At 39.8% G+C, this 19,537-nt stretch overlaps 1 protein-coding gene across 3 annotated transcripts; it reads left to right on the top strand.

The window, feature by feature from the left end:
• The first annotated feature begins 2,608 nt into the window (after positions 1–2,608).
• On the top strand, positions 2,609–18,653 carry LOC132867191 (zinc finger homeobox protein 4-like). Of its 3 annotated transcripts, none has more exons than XM_060899976.1 (5): positions 2,895–2,970; positions 4,193–4,313; positions 15,971–16,111; positions 16,320–16,380; positions 16,512–18,653. In XM_060899976.1, the coding sequence occupies exons 2-5, from the start codon at positions 4,269–4,271 to the stop codon at positions 18,275–18,277; spliced, it is 2,013 nt and encodes a 670-aa protein (XP_060755959.1). In that variant the 5' UTR covers positions 2,895–2,970; positions 4,193–4,268; the 3' UTR covers positions 18,278–18,653. The 3 variants fall into 3 exon arrangements, with proteins under 3 accessions (XP_060755958.1, XP_060755959.1, XP_060755960.1); XM_060899977.1 differs by having other exon boundaries at positions 2,900–2,970; positions 4,229–4,313; XM_060899975.1 differs by lacking the exon at positions 4,193–4,313 and having other exon boundaries at positions 2,609–2,970.
• The last annotated feature ends 884 nt before the right edge of the window (positions 18,654–19,537 follow it).

Here is a 19,537-nt window from a genome sequence, read left to right as displayed (position 1 = left end):
GAATATATTCACCACTCGAAGATAAACTTCATATATTTGTGCAACCGTGTAATATCATATATATACACAAAGGTGATTATAGGAAATTGCACACACTGGTTGGTCGAGAAATTCAGACTATTTCTCAATAATTGCCTCAAGTGACTTGGCAAAATGGTGACCAAGCGCTTTGTCATCATAAGTGAGGAAGAATTACAAATTATAAAAGAAAAGGCTGTTCCTAAAAGCACTAAAGATGCTATGAAGTTTGGCCTAAAACTATTCAAAGGTAATGTGGAATTGTGATTTATTTTATCTGTTTCAAAACAAATTATTTTATGTGACTTGGCGTAGATAAGTGACAAGTCTGTGCGTGTTATGTTTGCATGCTGCTTTTGAAGATTGAAATAAAATAAAAATTAATACGATTTTTTAAAAAATGATCACGTGTGTATTTATAGTAAAACAATTATCCACCTCAGGCTCAGTGAATATCGGTGAATAATAACCTTGACTTTGTCTCAGTTTTTATTCACCGATATTCACCTCGCCTTAGGTGAAAAATTGTTATATAGTCACCAGTTTGGATTTTTACTGTTTTGTTTGTTTTTGCTGATTATTTATTTTAGATTTTCCTCTTGACCTTTTTTTTTAATCTTAAAATGTAAAGTGCGTTATTTAGACATTGTGAAGCTCATTTTCTGGTGAGGAAATGGATGATTATAGCTGCTTTAATGCAAGTTATAACAAGAACTACACTTCACTTCACTACACTACATGGCCAAAAGTTTATGTTCAAAAGTAAAGTATTGAAATGAGCCGTGTAATAATAGCAGCCCATAACATCACAGAACATTCAAGCTATCCGCGTGTATAAATATAAAAATAATGCAAATCTTGACACTTGCTGGTGGTCAGACAGCTTCCTTTTGGGGTGTTTGGTGTTTTTCAGAAACTGAAACAGAGTAGGGCTGGGCTTTTCAAAGTGTGGGGCGCGCCTCCCCTAGGGGGTGCCAGAGTTCTTCGGGGGGGTGCAACGTGAGGAAAAATAAACCCAGAATAAGTTACTATTGCGGACATTTAGCGAACTTCAGCTAGCCTTTGCCAGAGACAAAATGGATCGATTTTTAGTACCTAAAGCTACAGTGAGTGAGGAGACAGAGTCTGGGCCAAGCAAAAAAAGAAGGAAGTATGACCACGATTATTTAAAGTTTGGATTTTCATGGACTGGATCTGAAGATGCTCCACTGCCACAGTGTGTTGTCTGCCAAGAGGTGCTCACTAACGATGCTATGAGATGTTTAAAACGTGTAAAACAAGATGTTTAAAAAAAAAAAAGCACAGATGTTTAAAATGTGTTAAAAAAAAGGTTTTAAAAAAGCTCATATGTTTTAAATGTGTAAAAAAAGATGTTTTCAAAAAGCACAGATGTTTAAAATGTGTAAAAAAGGTTTTCAAAAGCACAGATGTGTAAAAAAGAGGTTTTCAAAAAGCACAGATGTTTAAAATGTGTAAAAAAGAGGTTTTCAAAAGCACAGATGTTTAAAATGTGTAAAAAAGATGTTTTCAAAAAGCACAGATGTTTAAAATGTGTAAAAAAAGAGGTTTTAAAAAGCACAGATGTTTAAAATGTGTGTAAAAAAAAGAGGTTTTCAAAAAGCACAATGTTTAAAATGTGTGAAAAAAGATGTTTTAAAAAGCACAGATGTTTAAAATGTGTAAAAAAAGGTTTTAAAAAAGCTCATGTTTTAAATGTGTAAAAAAAGATGTTTTCAAAAAGCAAAGATGTTTAAAATGTGTAAAAGAAAAAAAAATGTGTACAACAACCACGAATGGAACATTAAGTATAGCAACAACAAAAATTGTGTGTGTGTGTTATTGTTTATTTGCTCTCTGGGGGGGGGGCCTGACTCTCCCACACTTTGAAAACCCCTGGAGAAGGGCATTTTCTCGGTTACCGTAAAGCTCCATGTACCTGCGCGCCCAAAATTTCAGAGTGAACAGGTGGGCAAGGTTTCTGAAATGCAGGTGGCAGGGTTTTATCACCAGAAACGCAGCTTTAATCCATTTACTTCAGTATTAAAAGCTTTTTATACAGTTATTAAGGTCTTCATACTCGTATCCTTCCAACATCAACACAACGCTCAATACTGAATGTCTGAGCGCGTGCACACAGGCTGAGTTACAAATAGCTTCGTGCTCTCTGTACACGCGCCCTAAATAGTGTGTGAAATAAGAAGACTGTGCGCCCTATGAAGTTCACGTTATATCCATTTGGAATGCCCCTACAGTTTGACTGGATTATTCATAACTGACCTCTGACCTGATTGTACGTCATACCGGAAGAGTTATTTTCTATTGTTTACACAGCCGTACCTAATTGTAGTTAAAGGGGCATTTTAAAGTAAAAGGGGGGAAAAACATTAATTTTAAACTTTACTTAAAAATATGAATACAAACATAACCCATGGCAATTTATTTGAATGTTCAAAGTGCGATTTGTTTTTTTAAGAAACAAACAGGGTTGCTGATCATTTCAATGCGGGGGTTTAGCATTGATCACGTGACAGGAAAGCGTTATTGCGTCAAAAGAACATAAGAGCCAATCATGATCTGATATGCAAATTACACAAGCCATTACAGGAGAGTATAGAAATGCTGTTGATGATAACGTAGAAAGCTGAAGTTGACAAAATGACGGACTGCATGTGTCGGGGGTGTTATTCAGGCTCGGGGGCCTCACTGCATTACATCCCAAAGGACCCGGAGATCCGACAGAAGTGGATCGATTTCATTTACAAAAACCGCACGGCGCCGAAATTAAAAAATGTGGATCGTATAAGGATCTGCAGCGCTCATTTCACAGAGGACTGTTTTACTAATTACCGGCAGAAAATGATGGGCTTCGGTAAAAGGCTCATTCTTAAACCTAATGCTGTCCCGACTGTAGCTGTACAGCTCAAGTTCCCAGCACCGAGCAGGACTCGACAGGTAAACAACCCTTCATTTCATTCACCGCTACCTGAATAACAAACAGCTCACTCACCCAGTGTCCCTGCACTAAAACACTGCTCCAGCCTGATGCTATCATCTAACTTTAGATATTTATTTACACTCAGAAAGAGCAGTGAGAAAGAAATGTCAATATGCACTTACTTCTGACACTCTGTAACATTTAATCTCTGTCTTTTACTGGATTTAATCCCAAATAATGGCTTTTAATATTGATAACGTCGCTTTACTTAACCAGCACTTCAAACCGCAAAGCACTTCCGTAACGTCATTTCAAAATAAAAGTACTGTGAGTCCACCGTAGACTGGACAGAGCCTTTGTGACGTCACTAAGCTTTCCGAAGAGCGGGTTTGAAGCTTAAATAAGGAGCGTCACCATAGACATATAAACACAGACCAGGGGTGTCCAAACTGATCCATAAAGGGCCGTGTGGCTGCAGGTTTTCATTCCAGCCATACAGCAGCACACCTTCAATCAATCTTCACACAGTCAAATACTTGCAGCCACACCCACCCTTGATTAAAGGGTGGGTGTGTCAGTTGATTGAATAAGCCAAATTAGGTGTGCTGCTGCATGGCTGGAATGAAAACCTGCAGCCACACGGCCCTTTATGGATCAGTTTGGACACCCCTGACATAGACGCCGCATTGACCTGGTGGCCCCGTTGCTGGGATACATCAGCGTGTCCGCCATATTGGATGTGGCAAATCTTCCCCGTAAACCAATGCAAGTAAATGGACTGAACTTCATAAAGCCCCTTTCTACAATAATATTTAACTCGATGCCTTTTATTCACCCATTAAGACACACACGTATATATTTGGGAAACAAACAGGCATCAAAACAACATATATAGCTTTTAATGTGATGGTTATAAATAGTGTGCGAAATACCCGTCAATAGAGATCTTACAGTCACGTGACCGGAAAGTACACAGCCGCCATCTTGTCGGTAAAAAACACAGCTGAATACTGCTGCACTTGTGTACAAAATGGATCAATTTCAACCTACGGACTACACGGCTCATTTTTCTAATGAACAGATAATTAGATACATGTCTAAAATAAACGATCTACAGATTAGTGACCCTTATGGCTTACCGGACGTAGTTTTCATGACCGTGTCAGTGGATATGGAACTGCCAGAGGTGGAATACCCAGATGTGTATAATTACCTCATAAACTTTCCCTCGCTGTTCAGTGGTGAAGCACTGCGTGCTTATAAATCTCTGGACAGTTATCTTTACAGAAATTCAGGATTTGTCAGCCCCCCTCAGATGTGGCATCTTGTAAACAAGAAAATAACAATCCTCATTGGACGGGTAAGTCACTTAAGTATTACTAGTACTGATACTAGATATATCAGTAGTATCTAGTATAGCACTGACCAGCTGATTATAGAATAGAATAAGGTAATTCCAGCTGTAATTCCAAATCGTCCGTCTTGTTTACCATGGATCTGGCGTTGGAGAGGTAGAGGCTTGGCAGTGGAGATTTGAGTGGCTGTTTTCTGAGCTTAGTCAACAGGCCGGCTCTGCCTGCAGCCTCGCTTTTGCTTCCGCTCCCGACGCCGCCTCCTTCGCCTGCCAGACCCGATAACAATCCACGGAGACCCCGCTGGTCTCGCTATCTCGTCCGGAATGTTGTGCATGCGATGGAAATCGCTACAAACCGTCATTTTCTGCTGGAAACCAATGTCCAGTAAGCAGTGATGGGAATAACGGCGTTAGAATAAACGGCGTTACTAACGGCGTTACTTTTTTTAGTAACGAGTAATCTAACTAATTACTTTTTACATCGTTATAACGCCGTTCCCGTTACTTACAATAAAATACTATGCGTTACTTTATTAAAGCTGTTCTCATCTGGCACACTGCTCGCTCAGCCTTTCTTTCCTCTGCTTTAGTGTGGGGCGGGGAGACACGAGACAACGGCACAGTAAGCCAATCAGAGTAGATTTGGACAACATATGTAGGTAGGCCACGCCTACTGCACTACTGCGCACGCTTTCAATCGGAAGAGCCAGCGATGGCGAGCGGTCAGACCAGCACTGCGCTTTCACACTGGAAATACAGCCAGTGCTTTTCATTACTTGAAATAAAAGGCAAGAGTGTTTACGTGCAATGCACATTATGTCGAGGAACAAAGCGTTTGTCCTCGTCAGTGGCCAGTAATTAGTAACATAATTTTAATAACTGCAAAAATATATTACATTTGATAGATGTCTTATCTCACATTGTCCCACAAAAATATTAATATAGTGTAGATAATGTTACTAACTGGTTCTGTTAAGTGTCCATTTCAGTCATTAAACACATTTAACATTCACTTTTATTATAATTACACTAATTGAATTTGATTTTTTTGAGGGGGAACAAAATGTAACGGAATAATTACTTTCCCTGGTAATTAGTTACTTTTATGACAAAGTAACTCCGTTACTAACTCAGTTACTTTTTGGGAAAAGTAACTAGTAACTATAACTAATTACTTTTTGAAAGTAACGTGCCCAACACTGCCAGTAAGTCCATACGGTTGTAGTGGATATTGAAGTCCGGTACAGACGAACAACATGCAAAAATACACACAAAAAACATAAAAAACGTGCACAGGTAGGGAGAGCTTGTAGCCGCAGCCGTTGTAGTAGAATTGTATATAGAGGGCTGCCGCGTGACGTCACCGTACCACGTGATTTTGTTAGGGTGCCAGATTGGAAGACCAAGTACATACATACATACATACATACTCACAATACAAAACAAACTACGAGCGAGAGTGAAGTGATATTACAGCTGTTGTGAAGTGACACGATGGCTGATAATTCTGGTTATGTGAGTACATTACCAGCTGCAGAAAGGGCACGGTATGTGGAGAAACTGGCTGTGATTGATGGGTTTGACCCATATGATAAGACTTGGGGCAAGGGAGAATGGAAACATAAGGAGGACCTGACACCAATTCTGCCATCTGTTTGCTACCCAGACATTGTAAACTATTGCAATCTGTATTCATGCTGTTATGGATTTTTTTATTTCATAATTTATTTTTAATTTACTACTTATCTGTTTTTATTTATATATCTTTTTGAATTATTTAGACATGGGGGAAAAACTATATTTAAAATCCAAAGAGGGATGGAGGGAGGAAAATTAAAACAAAAGAAAGAAATGAAATATAGAACATAAATGTGATAAAATTAAGGATTTTTTATTCAGTAAACATTTTAAAAAATGTTCTACAACACTCTAGCCTAGTGACTTACCAGTAACAAAATGGTCTGAACATATTCTGTTCTGTTGTAGACTTGAAGTATTCAGATCCGCTCTGCATAAAGCAGCTAAATCCTCTCTCTGTCTCCTGGCAGAAAGCTCCTTGGTTTGCTCCCCTTGTGTCTCAATCACAGCTGGTATTCTGAAGAAAGACTTCTTTTCACCTTTCCCATCAGCTTTGTTAGAACCCTAACACAGCACAAAAGTTTACCATTGTAGGTTTTTGATGAATCAAGTGCCTCGTGGGTTCACATACCGCGCGCTGCCGTTATTTCCCCCTAATCACGAGTTTGTTGGTCTTCCAATATGGCGCAGGGTTTGTTTACTTCCAATTTCGGGTGACGTCAGTGCAAAGGGTCTATAGTAGGGTTTTCCAGAAGAAAAGGTAGAAGTAGAAGCAGAAGTAGAACCAGAATGAAGTAGAAGGCGGAAATATGGCGTTTGACTGACAAGATGGCGTCTGTTACAATCTGGATCGGCTGTGACGTCACATGCAAGATCTCTATATTCTGAATGACCGCCAAACTGAGTTCGGCCAGGTTCTAACGTCATACCAAAACAAAATACATCACTGATTCCTTCACATTCAGAAAGGTTAAAAACATTCATCATACGTTCAAAAACGTTCATCATAGTGTGGCACTGTATTCTCTAATTCTCACTGCTTATAACTCTACACCTACCCGGTGGAGATGAACTGGGAAACTGAAGGAACAGCTCCCTCTCTGATCCTGACTGTCTGACCTGTTCTGTCAAAATCCTCCGTTCTGAAGTGTTCACTGCAGAGCATGGATGACGGAGTAGCAGAAAACCCTTCCCGTTGCACAGCTGTCTCCCACTGCTTTTTCATCTCTTTATTTTTGGGAAACCTACATAGTATGTGAAAAGTTAGCTAAGCAACTAACAATCAGCATAGTTACGAAGGAAATACTTCGTTGTTTGGAGACAGGTTTCACCGAGCGGCTATTATGCGCGAGACTTCATATTAGCCACAAAGTCAGAAAAATCTGTTCATAAAATTACGTTATAATGACCAAATACAATGAAAAGTATTTTTCCAGTCTCACCTGTGAAAGGTAATCCCATGTGATCTCGTTTGGACGGTAAACCTGTTGGTACAGTTAAACACAGCACATGAATGAGGCATCTTTATTCTCGGCTACTGTCTAGAAGCTATAGCTATCCGAGACGGTTGAAGAATCTCCACTTTGCCACATCCAATATGGCGACGAGGATGACGTATGATTCTACGCAGAAGGCAGCGTCTATGTTTATATGTCTATGAGCGTCACCATCTTGGCAGCATCAGACTCCGCCTAACTCCCGGCCAGTCCATAAATGGAGAAAGGGGCGGGGATAATGAAGCCTGATCATTGAAATAGATGACTTGCAACCACGTGATCAAAATGTGCTACGTCATGAGCGTCCGCCATGATGGTGGATATACAAAGCAAGTCGGATGGCAGCTGCTGAAAGTGTGTCTGTAAACAATGCTGAATTTTTCCCAGTATTACCATGATTTGAACGAACGATTGAACGAGCGAAGATAGATATGTGTGGTTTTTCCATGTTACTTAAAAGTCAGGCTTTTCTGAAGATAAGACGCTTCTACTGACCATCGAGTACGAATACGAGTTATTTCGTCCCAAACCTTTTTCATATGCACTATCAGTTCTCATCTCATTATCTCGAGCTGCTTTATCCTGTTCTACAGGGTTGCAGGCAAGCTGGAGCCTATCCCAGCTGACTACGGGCGAAAGGCGGGGTACACCCTGGACAAGTCGCCAGGTCATCACAGGGCTGACACATAGACACAGACAACCATTCACATTCACACCTACGGTCAATTTAGAGTCACCAGTTAACCTAACCTGCATGTCTTTGGACTGTGGGGGAAACCGGAGCACCCGGAGGAAACCCACGCGGACACGGGGAGAACATGCAAACTCCACACAGAAAGGCCCTCGCCGGCCACGGGGCTCGAACCCGGACCTTCTTGCTGTGAGGCAACAGTGCTAACCACTACACCACCGTGCCGCCTAATGACTGGTTTACAAATAAATAAAATAAACTCACTGTGCATGTAACCATCCAATAAATATATTTGATCAAGGAGTCTCATCTTTTAGTCACTCAAGCTGTCAGATTGTTGGTCTGAGCCTAATTTATTGAAGGGGAGACCCTAATAAACTTCATCGGCAGGGACTAGATCACCCTTCCAAAAAGCCTCTGCCACTAAATATTGAGTTGCCATTTTTGATGCCATCGATATTCAACAGTTAGATTTTCAAAACAATCCACAACATTGCTGCAACGCCCTAGGCCATAAATCGTAATGTCCTAAATCTTTACATTTTTTGTCAAAGTAAGCTAGCTATATATTTTTAAATGCATAATTATATAACTAGTTTTAAAATGTAAACTTTTTAAAGAACACTCCAGGAAAATTTGGTTGTCTTGTGGGTGGCCATGAAGGAACGACACCATCAGGGTGGATGAGAAAATGCAGACAGGTCATGGACTACGGATTACGGAAATATAATAAAAAATGGATATAAAATACGGCGTGGTTACAGATTTTAATATGGATGCATCACGGATACTAGTAATTTATGGATTGGTCCCGGATGTTTCAGTATATTACAGATTGGTTACAGATGTCAAATGGATGACGTGTCACGGATGGTTAATTTTACAGACGTTGCTACGAGTCTACAGAACAATGACACAGACTTCCCAAAGATTGTCCCCACGGTGATGTTATCTGTCGACGGTAGCTACATGATGGAGGTAGAAGCGTCAGATAAAGTTGAGCCAATACTAACTAATCTGCAGACAAGTATTTCGATAAGAGACGTGGAACATCAAATAATATACAGGGAACACAACTCTGAAATGCCATTTTTGCCAAAAGGGGGTGAAGTTTACGTATTTCACCCAAAAACTGAAGTAGAAAGTAGGGATTGGGTAGGAGATGGTCACTGGTAAGTTATAATTAATTTAAAAAAGGATATAAAATAAGGAGTGGTTAAGAATTTTAATATGGATGCTAGTAATTTACGGATTGCTCACAGACGTTTCAGTATATTACGGATTGGTTATGGATTTCATACGGATTTCATCACGGGTCAAACAAATGAAGTCTAAAACAAATGTTTGAACTGTCGAAGTTCATAATTTTAAAATATCTTTCCTGCATTTATATGTTTATTAATTTACTATGGATATTTCATGGAAAATATTACATACCCATGAATAAAAGATCTGTACTTTGTAGTACAACCCCTGGCAAAAAGTATGGAATCACCAGTCTTGGATGAGCACTCATTCACACGTTTTATTCTGTAGAACAAACTCAGATCACAAACATGATACAATAATAAAGTCATTCCAAAGTGCACCTTCTTGGCCTTCAGAAACACTAAAAGAAATGAAGAAAAAGCATTGTGGAAGTCAGTAAATGTTACTTTTATAGACCAAGCACAGGGAAAAAATATGGAATCACTCAATTCTGAGGAAAAAAATATGGAATCATGAAAAACAGACAAACAAAAGAACATTCAAAACACATCACTAGTACTTAGTTGCACCACCTCTGGCTTTTATAACGGCTTGCAGTCTCTTAGGCATGGACTTGATGAGTGACAAACAGTATTCTTCATCAATCTGGTGCCAACTCTCTTTGATTGCAGTTGCCAGATCAGCTTTGCAGGCCGGAGCCTTGTCATGGACCATTTTTTTCAATTTCCACCACAAGTTTTCTATTGGGTTGAGATCTGGAATATTTGCAGGCCATGACATTGACTGGATGTGTCTTTCACCAAGGAATGCTTTCACAGTTTTTGCTCTATGGCACGATGCATTGTCATCTTGGAAAATTATTTCATCATCCCCAAACATCTTTTCAATTGAAGGGATAAGAAAACTGTCCAAAATGTCAATGTAAACCTGTGCATTCATTGAAGAAGTAACCACAGCCATCTCCCCAGTGCCTTTGCCTGACATGCAGCCCCATATCATCAAGGATTGTGGAAATTTGGATGTTTTCTTCAGGCAGTCCTCTTCATAAATCTCACTGGAACGGCACCAAACAAAAGTTCCAGCATCATCACCTTGTCCAATGCAGATTCGTGATTCATCACTGAAGATAACTTTCATCCAGTCATCCACAGTCCATGATTGCTTCTCCTTAGCCCATTGTAGTCTTGTTCTTTTCTGTTTAGGTGTCAATGATGGTTTTCTTTTAGCTTTCCTATATGAAAATCCCATTTCCTTTAGGCGATTTCTCACGGTTCGGTCACATACTTGTACATTGACTCCAGCTTCCTCCCATTTATGCTTCATTTGTTTTGTTGTACTTTTTCAGTTTTCAAGACATTATGGCCTTAAGTTTTTTGTCTTGACGCTTTGATGTCTTCCTTGGTCTACCAGTACGCTTGGCTTTAAAAACCTTCCCATGCTGTTTGTACTTGGTCCATATCTTAGATACAGCTGACTGTGAACAGCCCACATCTTTGGCAACCATGCGTGAAGAGTTACCTTCTTTAAGAAGTTTGACAATCCTCTCTTTTGTTTCAAGAGACATCTCTCTTGTTGGAGCCATGATTCTTGCCAATCCACTTGGTCCAGCAGCCCTCCAAGGTGTGATAACGGCGCTGTTTCTAACTGCAGACTAACGAGCAGATCTAATCTGAGGCAGGTGTCAATTTAGGGAAAGGAAATTGACTGGGTGAGTCCTTATTTTCTACCTGAAAATTGAGTGATTCCATATTTTTTTTTTCCTCAGAATTGAGTGATTCCATATTTTTTCCCTGTGCTTGGTCTATAAAAGTAACATTTGCTGACTATCACAATGTATTTTCTTCTTTTATTTTAGTGTTTCTGAAGGCCAAGAAGGTGCACTTTGGAATGACTTTATTATTGTATCATGTTTGTGATCTGTTTGTTCTACAGAATAAAACGTCTGAATGAGTGCTCATCCAAGACTGGTGATTCCATACTTTTTGCCAGGGGTTGTGTATATATATTTATATATTCTATGAATCCGTATTCGGGGCGGCACGGTGGTGTAATGGTTAGCGCTGTCGCCTCACAGCAAGAAGGTCCTGGGTTCGAGCCCCGTGGCCGGCGAGGGCCTTTCTGTGCGGAGTTTGCATGTTCTCCGCGTGTCCGCGTGGGTTTCCTCCGGGTGCTCCGGTTTCCCCCACAGTCCAAAGACATACAGGTTAGGTTAACTGGTGACTCTAAATTGAGCGTAGGTGTGAATGTGAGTGTGAATGGTTGTCTGTGTCTATGTGTCAGCCCTGTGATGACCTGGCGACTTGTCCAGGGTGTACCCTGCCTTTCGCCCATAGTCAGCTGGGATAGGCTCCAGCTTGCCTGCAACCCTGTAGAAGGATAAAGCGGCTAGAGATGAGATGAATCCGTATTCTTTGACTTGTCCATATTTTATAAACGGTGCAATATCAGGCGTATTGTGTTTGAAGCTTCCACATATGACACATGGTTGAAGAAAAAGTTCAAGAATGGTTTTGAAGAGATCACAAACAGTGAATTTGTGGAGGCTTTGCTGCACCGTGTGTCAACAGAGGTCAGAGATCTAGACAACGGCTCAAAGGATTCTGGATTCTTTAAAATGCACATTTCATGTCGTGTAATGTTTTCTATAGACTGTGCAGTACCAGTGGTGTTTTAACATTATTAGTTGAAGAAGAAACCTTTATTTGTCACATGCACACTTCAAGCACAGTGAAATTCATCCTCTGCATTTAACCCATCTGAAGCAGTGAACACACACACACACACACACACACACACACACACACAGCAGTGGGCAGCCACACGACAGCGCCCGGGGAGCAGTCAGAGGTTAGGTACCTTGCTCAAGGGCACCTCAGCCCAAGGCCGCCCCACGTTAACCTAACTGCATGTCTTTGGACTGTGGGGGAAACCGGAGCACCTGGAGGAAACCCACACAGACACGGGGAGAACATGCAAACCCCAAAGTTGTCACGCTGTATAAGATGACTCCAATAAAATTTTGGCCAAATTTTATAACGGGCTGTGCGATAATATGCGGTCTCCAGGTTTGATTATGAAAGATTACTTTCTTCAAAGTAAGATTTATGTAATAAGGATTTTTCTGTCCATTAACATGTTTCATTTATGCTTTGCCATTGCCACTACTATATTAGTAGCTTTTCTATTAGTTCTATTATCATCCTACAGCATCAAATAAATATTGTAGCAATAGTCACACTGAAATTTCAGTAAAAATTTTGGACACTGCCAGAACTTTGTCATCAACTGTCTTTGGTCGCATTGTCACTAAATTGTCCACCTGCAAGCATCTCACATCCTGCGTTCTGAGACCACAGATCTCAACTCGCAACCAAATAATTATTTTACAGTGAGTAATTTTTGTTTGTGACCAAACACAACATTGATTAATTACATAAATGGATTTGTGTAAACCCAGCTTAAGTTCCTATCAGAACATGGAGCACAATGCAAGGAATGGGATGAAGGCCTAGTTTTAAAAATACTGTGAATTGTGATGTCACTAGTTCCTGTCCATATTTTTGCAACAAAATACTTTCCATGATGATGTTACTTCCTGCAAAAAAAAAGAGAGAGAGAAAAGAAAACGGTTTTGTTTGATGCTTCCATAATTAAATTATCTTTGTGTGTATCATAGCGGAGCCCCATACCTAAGAGAATATAGTAATACATTGACCTGATTCTTGATGGCTTTTGACCATACAGTGTCCATACGAACGTGTACCAGCACAGGGAACCTGATCGTAAGTGCAAGGTAATGGATCTCAAACAGTTGACCACCGGACAATTAAATTTGTATTTTTATTTACATAAGATAGATGGGTTTTTATCCAGCGTTTTAATTTATTAACACATTTTACAGAAAATATTCACAACAGTTTCATATAAAACAAGTCAAAACATTTATTAGTTTATTCGTATTTATTAGTCCACTAGGTTGTTGGACAGTTGACAGTTTCTGTAATGTAAGGGTGATGGATGGATGTAAGTGCAGGAAGAGTTTTATTGAAAGCATGCTAGCAAACATCCAAAACATAGACAAAGGCAGAGTCAGAAAACAGGCAGTGGTGGAGTGAGGCACAGACAGGATATCAGCGGTAATACAATACTCACAGTCCAAAAACACAAACAGGGTCAAAACCAGAAACGTGATACAAAATACAAGGCTTGATAACATTAGACACAGGGTACAGAATGTATACTTCACAAAGTCCATGTGTTACTGAGAGTCCTTATATGTAAAAATAAATGTACTTTATTGTATTTAAAGTAGGGCTGTCGAAGTTAACACGTTATTAGTGCGTTAACGCAATTTAATTTGATCGCGATTTTAAAAAATGACGGCGTTATCGCAGGGTATTTAAACAACAGTGAATTGGGCTCATCTTGGTAAGGAACAATGCAGATTTTCGCGGGTGACTAGCATGCAAAATAAAGCTAGTTATAACATTTAACTTTGGTAAAACGTAGCTCTACAACTTGTCAGATAAACCCGCAACATGGTCAGTTAAATTGTAGTCTGCATATGCGATGTGGTGTGAGTTCCATTTACTTTCACTTTACCGGGTGAAATGTGTTGATATCTGATGGGCTACGATCGGGAATGCGCACATTCCCTTTTCTCCACCTGTATATTGTAGGTAGCCTAGCAATTTCCAAATAGCCTACTGCTTCACTTGAATGAACTTGCAGGAGTCAAACTACTTCCTCTTTGCTCTTCGAAGTGTAGCTTCCAGCCATTACAGTTGAGAAAAAAAATAGTTTATTTCTCCAAATCGTATTTTGCACATAGCCTACAGTATGCCCAACAGATGTCTGATAGGCTACATTGGAAAGAATATGCTGCATGCCTAGAGCTAATATCAAAACCCAAATGCCAAATATTTGTGCATTAGGCCGATATATTGTCTATCATAGAAAAGATGAGCCTTATAATTGACATGGCCCATCAGAGCATATATTCAAATGTTTGCTCTGATGTAGAAATGTATTTGAGTACAATTTAAACAGATGTTTAAAGATTTTTTTGCGATTAATCGCGATTAACTACATAATTTTATGAGATTAATTGCCATTAAAAATTAATCGTTTGACAGCCCTAATTTAAAGTATATTCATATTTTCAGTAGTATATTGAAAATGTACTTACACAAATTGTACTTTTTGTAAATATATAAAAAGTATACTAACATCATGCTTTCACGCTAACACTTAACGCACTTTAAAATAATTATACTACACTTTATAGAAATATATTACACTAAAATATACTTTAAGTGAAAGTTATGTGTAATTTAGCACATAAGTACACTAAATACACTTCAAGTTGCACTTTTCTACAATTTAATTAAAATTAAAATATAGTTAGTACAAAATTAGTTGTTCCAAAATAGCATGCCTCAAGTTAACTAATCATAAACACACTTGAAGTATATTGATGATTTAATGTGGCTTCAAGTACACAAAAGTATGCTAAATTTTAGTACACTTAGCACATTTATTTTTCACCAGGGTATGCACTGTGATTGCGCTCTAATCAGGAACAGGTGCATGGTAATTAGTCCTAATGACACTGCACATGCACCAATACACATGGACATGAAGACGTAACCAGACAACTGTTTGCTATTGGATTGTAACTATATAGTAATGATGTAAAGTGAAAGCGCTGGTTCGCTGCTGTCCACCAGGCACCCAGCAGACAGAGTCACACCATAATAAATGTCGTGGTGGTGTTTCTGGTGCATGGCATGTGGTGTCAAAGAAAGGAATAAATATGTATTCATAACTGATGTGTATCTCATTATTGGTATCACTGTCGCAAGACAATACAGCAATTTCTTGACATGAAATACATGACACTACACAATTCGATGGTTCATATTGCTATAATATTATTATTCTATTCAGATTGATTTTGTGCCCTTGCAAATATTTTTCTCAAACACTCATCAGGAGCTCTGCTTTTAGGCATTGTTGAAATATATATAACATGTTCTTTCACGTTTAGTTTCCTTTACTTTCATCGTCTACTGCTAAGGTAGAAAAAAAAAAACTACCAAAAGTGGCACCTTTCTGTTTTAGCCACCATTTTTCAGCAGTTTGTGCTACAGTAGCTCTTCTGTGGGATTGGACCATATGGGCTAGCCTTCGTGCCCCGTGTGAATCAATGAGCCTTCAACACCCATGACCCTGTTGCTGGTTCACCGGTTGTCTTTCCTTGGACCACTGCATACCGGGAACACCCCACAAGATGTGCCATTTTGGAGATGCTCAGACCCAGTCATCTCGCCATCACAATTTGGCCCTTGTCAAAGTCGCTCAGATCCTTACACTTGCCCATTTTTCTTGCTTCCAACACATCAGTTTCAAGAACTGACTGTTCTCTTGCTGCCTAATATATCCCACCCCTTGACAGGTGCCATTGGATCATTTATAATCAGTGTTCTTCACGTCACCTGTCAGTGTTTTTAACGTTATAGCTGATTGGTGTATGAATTAATGATAGAATCAAACAATGACTTCAGGTCAGATCCATACTGGCGGACACAAAGGGAAATGCATTTCATGTGTAAATGATTTCATGCTCATTCAATAAGTATAATGGGTAATGATTATTGGATGATTTTTATTTTTTTTTTGGATTGTAGGAGAAAGTGGAAGAAACCACATCTGAAACACGCCTGTGCCCCTTGTGTCAAAGAAGTCAAAAGGACAGCGATGCTCTTTCTTTACACCTAACTAAAAAACACAGCGTGCATCCAGCATGTCTCAATAACCTACTCATCACTGTGAGCATTTTAATATTACTGTTGTTTGCAGCTGTTCTTACCCAAAATTACTTTTTTAATCTCGTAGCTCCAGGGCTAAAATAAAAGACGCAAAGACACCAAACGTATCTTTGACTGATCGTTTGATTTACATGGTATACATTTGATGGTTCATCATACTATTCCATTAATTATCCCCCCCCTTCCTGTCCTCCTCCTGTTCTTTAAGGCACCTTACGCAAACCGTGTTTGCAGTAGCAGAATTGGAGATTTCAGTCCACAAAATATCAGTAAGTTTAAACCTCATTTTCCATCACTGACTATTCACACATGGCTATCATTACTACATCACACTTATGTAAATTGTTTATGGCATTTGGTTTTTATCAGGAATTAACATTTAATTTTCTTCCCCTGCAAGACGGCACATCGCAGCAGAAGTCCTCAGAAAACACAAGATCTCCTTTAATGGCAGTTCACCAAGATGGTTCTTCCCAGGAAAATGATGCATGTGATGAATCAGGAGTAGGAAACAGGGCAAGAAGCTTTGGGGACACAGAAGCCTTAGTCAAAGATGATAAATCCAATGATAAAAGCAGTGGTGCTGCTGATGGCAATGCTAACCATCTTTTCAAGTGTCACGCATGTCGGGAATTCTTTACTCATAAGTCGGCATTGAGTGTACATTATAATTCAGCCACTCATATCCAAAAGATAAGAACAGGAGTAGGGAATGACTGTGATTCCTCAACCCCTGTCCTTGCTTACCCTTATGTCTCTACCAAACCGTACCAGTGTGATGTGTGCCACGTCTCTTACTTTTATGCCTTTGGCTTGGAGAGCCATCTAAAGTCTGTATTGCACCAGAGTCGTACCAGGAAGGCTGGAATTACTGCAACTAATTCCAAAATCAATACAGAAACCGGAGTTGTTGTGGCAAACCTGACAGGCACCACAGTGGCTAATGCCACACAGTTAGCTAATACTAAGAACTGTAATTGTGGGACACAAGCAGAGAAGCTTCAAGTTCAGCCTGCTTCCTCATTGCTTCCCACTCCAGTGGTGTCGGCTCAGGCAGTGCCTACAGTTCTCCCTCTCCTAACATTAGCTCCAAACTCCGTTCCACATGCCATTGTCCCGTCTGTCTTTCCTCCACCAGGGACTTCAACGACTCCACTAATACCCCAAACTCAAATGCTAATGCCTCTTATCATGAATGGGCTCCAACCCCAAAGTCCATCCCCAGAAGGCCCTCAACAAATTTTGCAGCAAGCTGTGTCAGTCCTTGGTCTCTGCTCAGCACAGCATGCTCAGGAACTTGGCTCAAGTCAAAGTCACTTGGCAGCTACCAGAGTCTCCAGTGCATCTCTGATACCTTTACAAATGAATACAACTGTTGAAGGGGCAGGAGTGAAAATTGAAATCAAAGAGGAGCCTTGTGATCAAGAGTCATCACAGATGACGCCTAGTACAGCAGATGCTATCACGCAGGTGGGTTTAAAAGAAGAGTATAATGGCACGTGGGATGGAATTGAGGATAGCGGAGTGTGTAGTGATGAGCATCAGAGCAAAGCCAAAGGAGTCAGTGTGGAGGAAAATTCAAAAAAGCAATGTTCTGATGCAAATAAAACCTCAACAAGCCAAAACCTTAAGAGTTCACATCTTACCAACTCCAGTCCTGCAAAATGCAACCCATCACATGCTAATACTGTCTTAATACCTTCAAGTACCAAGGTTTGTTCAAGCTTGTCCCCAGGACCTCCAGTACTAACTGAGTTTCAGTCGCAGGTTCTGTGGGCCTTCTTCGAGTCACGAAATGAGGCCGATTCAGTAATTCCACCAAGAGAAGACTGCGAAGCCCTTGGTAAGGAAGTAGGACTAACTGAGGATGAGGTACAAAAATGGCTAGTGGACACCCATTGCACCAAAAACAGGCATCATGCAGATGTACGGTCTCACTATGAGAGACAAGGAAGCAGTGAAGAGGATGAAGATGGTCTAATGATTGATGAAAGTGGGGGAGTGGTTCTCCGTTCCACTACAGACTTCCTTTCAGATGAAGAGGATGTAGATTATGAACAGACCACAGTGGATAACAAGAGAAAGAGGGGCATGAATGAGGGTGATTCAGAAGAAGAATCAGGAGGGGCAAAATGCCAATTTCTACCTTCATTTAGAACAAGCTGATCTTCCAGTTGACCCTCAAGGTTATTCAACCATTCATGTATTTACTGTTGGAGTCCATGTTTCTGACAGAGACTGAGCCAAAGCAGCAGCCTTTATAATTACTTAGCCTCAGGGTCAAAAGTCATTTCCAACAGACAGCAGGAGGTTGTAATATATATTAAACATTGCTGTGGTATCTTGTACTTCACTACTCATTCGGTTCTGTTCTGTTTTGGAGATGTTTTGATGAACACGCACTACAGTTTTTCACTTTTTAGCACCTTCTAATCTTACCACCACCCCCTTAGCTCTTCATTTTGTTTCATTATGATTTATGTACAGTATATATTAAATCATGTATAAATGTTTAATATTTAAAATAATGCTTTATATGGTATGACGATTAAAAGTTTTGCTATTTATACTACACAAGCTTGGTTTTTGCTGCACCACATGTGGTCTTCAGGCATTCTGCTAAGCGTATGCTTTTGAAATTGCAAGTTATTCCTATTATATTTTTCACATAAATTAATTAAATATCAAATTTGAATGGACTTAAAATATTAAAGCTCGTTAGATGAATATTAAAAGGAAGAACGGACACCAATTTTACTGGAAGCATCTTTAACGGGAATGTACAAATCAATGTGAGCTAGCTAGCCAGCTAGCTGACGGTCTGTAAAGTGAGTGTGGCTTCTTTGGGATCCATTTCTGCTGGTGGAGCAAAATAAACAGAACATTTGGCCATACTGTGTCTGAAAAGCCAGTTAATTTATATTAATTTCTTGGTTACAGAGCTGTTTCATAAAAGAAATATCACACTCGCAATCAATATTCAGAATAACCACACCCTTGCTTGTTTGATATTGCTTAAGTCTAAACCTAAAACTATTTCACAGTTCCATTCTTTGCTGTTATAATAATCTCCACTCTTCTGCAGGGGATTTCCAATAAATTCTGGAGCGGGGCTGTGTGGATTTGTGTCCATTCAGCCACAAGAGCTTTAGTGAGGTCAGGCACTGATGGGTGAGGAGGCCTGAAGTGTGCAGTCAGTGTTTCAATTCATCTCATTGGTGTTCGGTAGGGTTGAGGTCAAGGCTCTGCAGGACACTTGAGTTCTTCCACCCCAACCTTGGCAAACCATGTTATCATGGAGCTTGCTTTGGCATTTGTCATGTTGGAATATGTTTGGGCCTCTTAGTTCCAGTGAAGGCAAATTATAAAGCTACAGCATATGGTACAAAGACATTCTATACAATTGTGTGTGCTTCAAAATTGTGA

This window comes from Neoarius graeffei, chromosome 19, assembly GCF_027579695.1.
Source record: "Neoarius graeffei isolate fNeoGra1 chromosome 19, fNeoGra1.pri, whole genome shotgun sequence".
NCBI classification, from domain to species: domain Eukaryota; kingdom Metazoa; phylum Chordata; class Actinopteri; order Siluriformes; family Ariidae; genus Neoarius; species Neoarius graeffei.
Note: the sequence above shows the minus strand (reverse complement) of the source record. Positions and strands in the feature narration are given on the sequence as shown.